We start from the raw sequence: 9,203 nt of genomic DNA, 5'->3' as shown, positions 1-9,203 counted from the left end.
TGGTTCTCCTACGGGGACAGCGGAATAAGCCTTTTAGGTTCTAGATAACATCATGTTTTCAAAGAGTACATTAATAAATGAGTATGAGTGAGCAAAACGGTTCCATATCTGACATTATGCACATTCAAGAGTGTGTACAGTGTGCACTGCCGCAAAGGTGGAGTCACGGTAAGTTCCGATGCATCCGTTTTATGCATTATCAAAAATTCGCCCACTCCCACACAGCCGTCTGTGTCGTTTGAAGTCGTGAGTCAAAACACATTTAGAAAACAGCTTCTGTATTTCTCCTGGTCCATCATGTGCTACCTTTTACCACTTCTCTTCTGGAAATAATAGGAATTAACTCTGTTCTCTCAGACATATATTAGTATGATATTTTTACTGCCAAAGCAAAAATGTGATATTGCCTCGTAAAATTGAAATGATCAGCAGGGAAAAGGACAGACAATGGGAACAAAAAAAATGTCTAGTGACTACCATACCCGTAGCCTCCCTCACATCTATCTCTCTCTCTCTCCCCCTCTCTCTCTCTCTTTTCCCTTCCACTTCCTGGCAATTTCTTTGATGCACAATTTGAAGCGATCACAGCTATTACAGGGGGCAATGCAAGAACAGTGCTTCAGATAACAAAGGAGCGGTGTGAGTTGTGCCTTCAGGGACGGCGACTCATCACTTAATGGTGGAGGATCTCAGACACAGCTATCTAAAAGGCATTCCTCCACAGACAGAGGACTCCATGATGGGGCACTTTAAAACGATTAGAGAGTCACTTCTCTATCACAGGCAGGCTTACAGTCCTTCAGATCAGCTGCTAATATCATTTGCCTGTGAGGACTTTTCCTACACAATCTCTCAGGCTCTCATATAATACCTGACCAATGACACAACAATCAAAGCAGTTGCTTGGGTGATTAGCAAAGGTGCCGTTCAGTCTATCCAAGTTGTATGTATTCAATGAGGTGTGGCTTTCAAACATGCTGTAAGACAGACAGCTTGGCTTCTTTCTTCAGTCATGCGAGATAAACTTGTTGAGTCATGTTTTTTTCAGTTATTGCAACACTTGGTAATCCTGTCTGATGATAACATGAGCAATCATTTAAATGGACCCTAAATACTTTGATTCTTATTTCCCCCCTGATCAATGTTTGGCCTAAATTGACACATAGAAAAAACATGTATTCTCTTTAAACAGTTACAGAAAAAGTCCTTTAATAGCACATGTAATGTTATGGTACCATATATTTGTGAAGGGTTGGCACAGGAAATAATCTATTTGCAGATTCTATATATAGTAAATAGATGCAGAAATAAACAGACATGATCCCCAAAATTATAACAGTTTTCATACAGGCACACATACAGTATGTTAAACAGTTCAATCACATGAAAACTAACCACCATTTTTAGGAAAACCCTTAGGAAAATGTAAATCAGCTTTGATTCGTGACTATGCAGTATTAGCTCTATAGACTACCAGGTGATATGTGCAGCCCAACAAATGTAACGATTGTGATGTCCCCCTGTGTATGATTATAATAATGAATGGTATATCTATATATTATACATATTATATATCATATATTTGATATTTATCATCAATTATATGGTTGCATCCATGTACAGTTCCTGCCAAGTTAAAAAGGACATTGTAACGTGCACGTGTTAATCATTAATCAAAACATAATCAACATTTCCCCCACTCCTCCAATATATTCCATTAGTACTGCTTTATCTCAAGCTGAGCTTTATGCATCTATTCTACAAACCATCCTATGAACTTATCTGAAACCGTCGAATGCACTTCACAAGTTCTTTCAGACTAGTTCTATTTTTACACCATGTGGGGAAAAAATGAAGCAAAACGTTACATATCACATTACATCATTAGGTGCATTGATCTGTCAAAGCAAGGGTAAATGCTGCATCATTTATAGAGAGAGAGGTTAAGTTTAACAGCACAGGCAACAGAAAATGGATGTTTCTCCCAGTACAAGTCACTAACCACACCTCTTTCTACCTATCAAGCCTTTCAACCAAACATATATTTTACCTCCTTGACAAAGAACAACTCTCTGAAATACTCCACAAAGACTAGACCAGACCAATTACAGCCTCTGTCCCTCAACGAACTTGCTCTTACCACCATCCCCTCAATAGTGCGATCAGATGATCAAAAATGATGTATCTAACAAATCAAAAGTTGATTTTCAGATTATTCTGGGGGGATGTTTCCTTTTTATTTGGTCTTCTCTGGTTCTGTTTGTACTCCTGCATCTGACTGGCGTTTCCCCTGCAAGGAAAGGAACGTTTTTTTTCACTTATCAATGTAGAACGTTATATGAGAATCTACATTTGATTTTTCTCACATTACTTTTCCATAAGCAATATCTCTCGACATTTCATTGTAAAGAATGGCTCACAGTCATAATAAGTTGCTGTGGCCATCTAGTGGTGGCACATTTGATTAAGAGCGGAATTGCCAATTCAGCCCACCAGGTTTTTGAAGAACAAGTGGATGGAGTTCCTCTTCTCCAGCCTCTTAGGGAGGATGGGGGAATTGTCCCCACCCTCGGTGGGTCCTGATGCTGGCTTGCTGTCCACAGCAGGGATCTCTGGGGCCTTTGGTTCTTCCTTGGCCACACTTGGGCCAGCTATTGCGTCTGCAGCTAGTGCTGGGGCTTCCTTTTTGGGCTCAGAAGCCTGATTAAATTACGACAAATAATCAAAAGATAAATTTCTGAGTGTAATTTGTATCATGTAATGTTAATCGTAAAGCCATTCCTCGATCAAAAGCTGTATCATGACGTTGCCTCCTTTCTCTCACCAGGTAAAGCTGAGCCCACACATTAATACATTAACTAGCACAATACAAGAGCACAATTGACACAATGAAATAACGACTAGATTAATGGGAGCATTGTTCTGGTTGGTAAATATATAATTTATAGAAATTAGAAATGGAAAAACTATCACTAGTCTAACCAGCTGTTTTTGGATCATGTGTATTCAACAGATATTAATTGATCTACCAGATAATGTACATTATTTGTGCAGGGTATTTCAATATGGTAGTACCAGCATAAGCTGAACTCAGTGAGATCACTCTTGTTAATTTCACACTGGCTGTCAGGAATGGTCATTTACCCCTTTGAAAGGTTTCTTGAGGAGTCGGACTCCACTTGTTGAAGCCGTCTGGACTTTTGAAGCCATTTGGTTTAGCAGGTCCTCAAATTCACACCATTCCGTTATTGTTTATCACATTTGCACATTTTCCTGTCTTTCCAAAATAACTAGCATGTGTAGTTCCCGTTGAGAACCAAAGTGGGATGTAAGTCAAATATCTGCCTTACCTTGGGCTTGAAAAAAAAAAGAAAAGGAGGCTTTGGCTACAGCCGGTTTCTTCCCCTCTTTCGGTGCAGGTGCCGGTGGTGGTTCTGGTTTGGCAGAGGCCTCCAGAGTAGCCGTCTTTGAGGCGTCTATCTCCTATATCGAAACAGCAAAAGAGAAAAATGTAGTTATGAGCCCTTCTCAGGAATAAGGTGTGTATAAAGGCACAAAAAAGCCGAATAAGCCACCTGGAAGAACCAGAAAAGAACCCACCAAACAGAGAAGAAAGAAGAAAGACACGAGGGGGGTGAAAAGCTATACTCTGGAACCAAAACTGGTACTGTAAAAGAGATGTGATGTACTTTGCCCCTGAGGGGCACCCTATTGATGAGACCAATTATAACTGATAGTGTGAATACCAAAGTCGACCATGCAACTCGACCGAAAGAGAAAAAGACGGCACGGGGTGGATGGAGTATGCGCCAAGAGAGCACTTCTACCTGTACAGCAACAACTGGCTGTGGCTCCACTGCTTCCACTGTCTGTGGAGGGCAGAATGATGTTGATCTGAACATGTGCCGTATAACACACTATCTAGGCTTTATACTGAATGGGCAACATGGCAAGGCACAGGTAGGTTTGTAAAAGCACAGTTCACCACACAAATAAATACACAATACACATTCGCGCACACACAGTCGGGATTGGAAAACAGAGTCAAATTCAGTTTCTGAAATCCATATTCGGTCTGCTGTTATATACGTTGTTACTTTGGGCTCAAATGACTGATTTAGATCTGGTTGGATTTCTGATGTTGTGGGATACTGTTAATGTTCACGGATAATGAATGAATGCAGACCTAAGCCCATTCTCCACAAGCCATGCCTCAGTCTAGCTGATTGCGGTGCTATCGTAGGTGTGTTTACTCCACATTGAGAAAAACATCAGCAATGAAACTCCATGAAATGTCACAATATGTCACTTGAAGTATGAAGATAGGTCTACATTTACACGAATGCTCTGAGGGACTGCACTGTTTGGTCTCTGTACTGATGCTCCGCACAAGAGAAAAGGCAGCAGTCTGTATGATATAGCTAGTAGATAGTGTACCCACAAGATGCAATGATTTTAATACAGTTATATGAAATGATGGATGTCACAGTGAGCTTAACTCTGTTAGTTTCAAAATGGCTGAATGTTGTATTGTCATTTACCACTGCAGGAGGCTTGGCAGGTGCACTGGCTCCACTTGTTGATTTAACCTTGATTTTAGACTTGAGGCCTAGCAATGCCTCAAATTCAGATCAAACTGTTACAATCTGACGCAGACATGCATACATTATATTATTCTCTTTTACAGAAAGATCAATTTGCCAAAGAATCCTTTAAAGTGCCTTACAGTGCCTCTATTGGCTTACCTTTCTGCTGAAAAGTCTGCTGAACGGGCTGTCAGATTTCGACTTGGTGGCCTCTGGTTCTTTGGCAGCATCCTTTGGTTCTTTTTTTGGTGCGTTTGTCACAGGTTGGGCTGCTATTTCTGCTTTAACCTCCATCTTAGGTGGTGCTGGGGCTGGAGGTGGGGGTGGTGGGAATGACATTCCTCCTTTGGCTGCTGCTGGAGCATCCACTACTTGTGCAGCCTATTCGAGCAAGAGGCACAATGGAAAAGGAAGCAAAATAGGAACAGTTGATCACCGAGGTCACAAAACATGATTTATGTATTTATTTATTTATGCATTCATTCAGTACTCACTGTAGTTGTTGCTGTTGGTTGGGCCTCTTTCTGTGACTGTTTTGTGACAACAACAAACAATAGTTAGTGCTGGTAATAAGGAGAATAATCACCATTCTGTTTCTGCTAAGAGATCATGTACCTTCTGTCTAAACAGGTCGATTAGAGGACCTGAAGAGGCATCTTTTGCAACTAATCTGTCGTGGACAGACTACGTAAACAATCGAACTCCTGAACAAATTAAGCAAGGTTTTAGTTCTGGTTTAACCAAGGTTATTTGCAACAGGCTCCACAGCTGGGTAAGACGCCCCTTGGCCTGCACAGCTATTCTCAGCTGTGGCCTTCAACAGAAGATGGATGCCAGTCATGGCAGACTGCTGACACGACTAAATATTTGTTTAATAAGGCTCAAGAATCATTGGTCTGTTTAACTCAGCCTTGTATTTGACATTTTTGGTGTTCAATATGATTAATTTATGCTTTTTTTCTGCATTCAATAACAGTTACAATCACAGTCATCCAAAAGCCTCTCACTGTAGGTTAATATGTTGCAACTGTAGCTGCAAGTGTAGATGTTAACGACAGCCATGTTGAGCGAGGCCTCATGTTACCAAAGGGATGAAAATGATAAGAGGTAAGAGTGAGATGTGTTTCACTTGTTATTTTTTCACCTTTGTTGGTGTAAGCAATGAGAAAGATGTTCTCTTTCTGCTGAAGGTAAAGTAAGGCAAGAAAAGTGGCCCTTATTATTTTAGATGACTTTACCAAAGGGAAATAATTGTATAGCATTAAATATACACTGAACAAAAATATAAACGCAACATGTAAAGTGTTGGTCCCATGTTTCATTAGATGAAATTAAAGATCCCAGAAATGTTCCATACACACAAAAAGCTTATTTATCTGAGATTTTTTGCACAAAAATTTGTTGGCATCTCTGTTAGTGAGCATTTCTCCTTTGCCAAGATAATCCATCCACCTGATAGTTGCGGCAAATCAAGAAGCAGATTAAACAGCATGATCATTACACAGGTGCATCTTGTACTGTGGACAATAATAGCCCAATCTAAAAAATGTCACACAACACAACGGCACAGATGCAATTGGCATACTACTGCAGGAATGTCCACCAGAGCTGTTGACAGATCATTTTATGTTAATTTCTCTACCATAAGCCACCTCCAACATTGATTTAGAGAATTTGGCAGTACGTGCAATCGGATTCACAACCGCAGACCACCTGTATGGCGTCGTGTGGGCGAGCGGTTTGCTGATGTCAACATTGTGAACTGAGTGCCCCATGGCGGAGTTGGGGCTATGGTATGGGCAGGCATAATACAATTGCATATCGATGGCAATTTGAATGCACAAAAAGGAGAATAACAAAGTGCTGGGGCTATGTTAACTCCTTATGAGCGAGATCTCTGACAGCACTATCACGTCTAAAATATACTTTGATTTTATTTCGTTGATTAGGAGCATAATCAAGCATTACAGGCCAAATGTTTTGTTATTCAGAGGCATATTTTGAATTATGACAGCATTATGAATCTTCCTTTTCAATACCAAATAAATGATGGTTCTTCAAGAGTGTTCGTAGTGGTTTCACAATTAATTTTTACAAAGTCTTGAAATAATTTGGCAAAGGTTACAGATTTATGAAGCAATGTCACTCATTTACATGAACTAATTTTAAATGTACTATAAAACAACCATTAGGCAATCACATATTTTGTGCATATCTATTCACTTATGGACCTTACTATTAAAACAACTCTTCCATTTTTTAAACAACACAAATCCTCTTTAAACATCCACAAAAGGCCTATTGTGAGGCCCATTTTAACGTCTCTGTGACCAACAGATGCATATCTGTATTCCAAGTAATGTGAAATCCATAGATAAGGGCCTAATTTATTAATTTCAATTGACTGATTTCCTCATATGAACTGTAGTTCAGTAAAATCAAAATCAATTGTTGCATGTTGCCTTTAAATATTTTTTTGTTCAGTATAGAATACAGCATACGATACTGTAGGATCTCTGTGCATAATTGTATCTATATTGAATGTGATTCAGTGCTTTTGCATAATGTATTATGTTTCAAATAAAAATACATGCTTACTTGGTCTTTTGTAACATCAGGGATGGCAGTTCCTTGCTTGTTTTTTTTGGTAGGAGTCACCTTGGTAAAACACAGACATATATATATATATATATTGAGTCACGAGTGTCTGCGTACAATCTTGGAAGTCAGTCAAAATTGTGAGCTACCCGTTGTTTCCCAAGAAAAGATCTAGCACTTAAGTATATGTTGATGTTTGATTTCTTTCTTTCCAATGAAATGCAATGCATACAGAAGATAACAGCAATGTTTATTTGGATAAGAGAGTTACTGTCACAGGGTACAGTGAAATGACTAGTTTCCTAAATGTCTTTAAGTTAGTCATATAGCCATTGACGTCTACGGTTGTCCAACTGATGGCACACAAAGAAGCCCTTGGCAAAGCACATACAGTACATGCTCTCTCATTGTGACAGCCATTGTGCTCTGGAGATGGCGTAGGCCTTCCCTCGCTCTATCTTCATGCATTTCAACTTCCAATGGCACAGGCCTCCCTTGTGAGCTCACACGATTGGCTGAACAAAAGACCACCACATTCCCGCATGTTCAAAGGATTTGATTAGCATGGAGCTGGGGCTATGTTCACTCTATATGGAGGCTTAATTCCAAAAGAAGGCATGATGAAGAGAAACGACAATAGCTGCCTGTGTAATCATTCCTTCAAGATGTGGTCTCTCTTTCTTAGAGACACCCTCATTGCCCTTAGGCTGACGCTACACATATTTATCACACACAATGAGCGAGATCACTGACAGCACTCTGCAGTCTAAAACACAATGGCATCACTGATGGAGCCCATGTTCTCATTTAGTTGATTCGGAGCATAATCAAGCATTACAGGCCAAACGTTTTGCTATTCAAAAAACATATTTGGAATTCTGATAGCATTATACGAATCTTCCTTTTCAATACAAAATAAATGATGGTTCTTCAATTAGTGTTCGTCGTGGTTTCACATTGGATTCTTTTTTACAAAGGCTTGAAATATTTTGGCAAAGGATACAGATTTATGAAGCAAGGTCACTCATTTACACAAACTCCTTTTAAATGTATTATAAAAACAACCATTGGGCAATCACATATTTTGTGCATATCTATTCACTTATGGACGTTACCATTAAAACAACTCTTCAATTCTTTAAACAACACAAATCAAAATCAATAAAAAAATGTTTGACTTACTAGTGTTTTAAAGAAGTTCATAACTGGATTATCTTCTGTTTGACTCTCACCCTCTTGGTTTTCCTCGAGGTGACTGCTTTCCTCGCCAATTCCGGGGCCTTTGACCTCCTCTGCCTCTGGACTAGGTTTGGGAGGCTTCACTGAAGTCTCTGTGTCCTCCTTTACCTCATCAAGTGGCTCCTATAGACAACCACAAATAATTATCCCTCAGAAATGTGAATGTGTTGGAGCACTGGAGCTGATGTGCAAGCAATGAGTCTGTTCGATGCAGCATTGAGATCGGAGCACAATTCCAACCATGCCTCTGCCTACTTGGGGCACGATCAACAATCACCCTTTTATTATAGCCTGTCCCCCCACACCCCCCCACACACACACTCATTGATATTCAGCAATGTTGGAGACTTCTGTCTCTCTCTTTTCTCTGAGAAATGACAGCAAACTCAAATATCTTGTTTTGTGGAATTCTAAGAAAACCCTCCATTCTTATCCAACAATATATACATTTCATTGAATATGTAATATTAGTAGTAATATGACTTAGTTTAAATGAAACAATGCTCCTTCATCATCCGGGCTTCACTCCAGTCATTGAACAAGTCTATCTACTCAACAGGAACATGAGTTGACTCTATCTAATATGTCAACACATAAACTCCCAAGACAGATGTATACATTAGGAAAATATTCAATGAGAATAATTGAGTGGAATTTGAATTTAAGTTTCACGTGCACTAGCACAGTGAAATGCCTTACTTGCTTGCTCTTTCCCGACAATGCGGTAGTACTATAAAAAAGAAATACAAAAAGTCAAGTAGAACAAAAAAACACATGAGA

The 9,203-nt window shown here is 39.5% G+C and overlaps 1 protein-coding gene across 4 annotated transcripts; it reads right to left on the bottom strand.

The window, feature by feature from the left end:
* Positions 1-1,192: 1,192 nt before the first annotated feature.
* On the bottom strand, positions 1,193-8,677 carry LOC115102487 (skin secretory protein xP2-like). 4 transcript variants are annotated; one of them, XM_029622489.2, is made up of 9 exons: positions 8,367-8,677; positions 7,185-7,244; positions 5,081-5,116; positions 4,746-4,967; positions 4,542-4,619; positions 3,351-3,483; positions 3,145-3,225; positions 2,494-2,700; positions 1,193-2,290 (listed from the first exon to the last, which is right to left on the bottom strand). In XM_029622489.2, exons 1-8 carry the CDS (start codon positions 8,385-8,387, stop codon positions 2,693-2,695), a joined length of 639 nt encoding a protein of 212 aa, XP_029478349.2. In that variant the 5' UTR covers positions 8,388-8,677; the 3' UTR covers positions 1,193-2,290; positions 2,494-2,692. The 4 variants fall into 4 exon arrangements, with proteins under 4 accessions (XP_029478349.2, XP_029478353.2, XP_029478351.2 ...); XM_029622493.2 differs by lacking the exon at positions 3,145-3,225; XM_029622491.2 differs by lacking the exon at positions 4,542-4,619.
* Positions 8,678-9,203: the final 526 nt, after the last annotated feature.

The sequence above is a fragment of the Oncorhynchus nerka genome, linkage group LG20, assembly GCF_034236695.1.
Source record: "Oncorhynchus nerka isolate Pitt River linkage group LG20, Oner_Uvic_2.0, whole genome shotgun sequence".
Classification (NCBI taxonomy): domain Eukaryota; kingdom Metazoa; phylum Chordata; class Actinopteri; order Salmoniformes; family Salmonidae; genus Oncorhynchus; species Oncorhynchus nerka.
The sequence above is the reverse complement of the archived record's forward strand: the minus strand, read 5'-3'. Positions and strand labels throughout refer to the sequence as shown.

Coding starts and splice junctions, on each gene's coding strand:
- LOC115102487 (XM_029622489.2), bottom strand. CDS start 8,387: ATGAACTTCTTTAAAACACTA. Junction 7,245..8,366: donor TGAACTTCTTTAAAACACTA/GTAAGTCAAACA, acceptor TGTTTTACCAAG/GTGACTCCTACCAAAAAAAA. Junction 4,968..5,080: donor AACCAACAGCAACAACTACA/GTGAGTACTGAA, acceptor TTGCTCGAATAG/GCTGCACAAGTAGTGGATGC.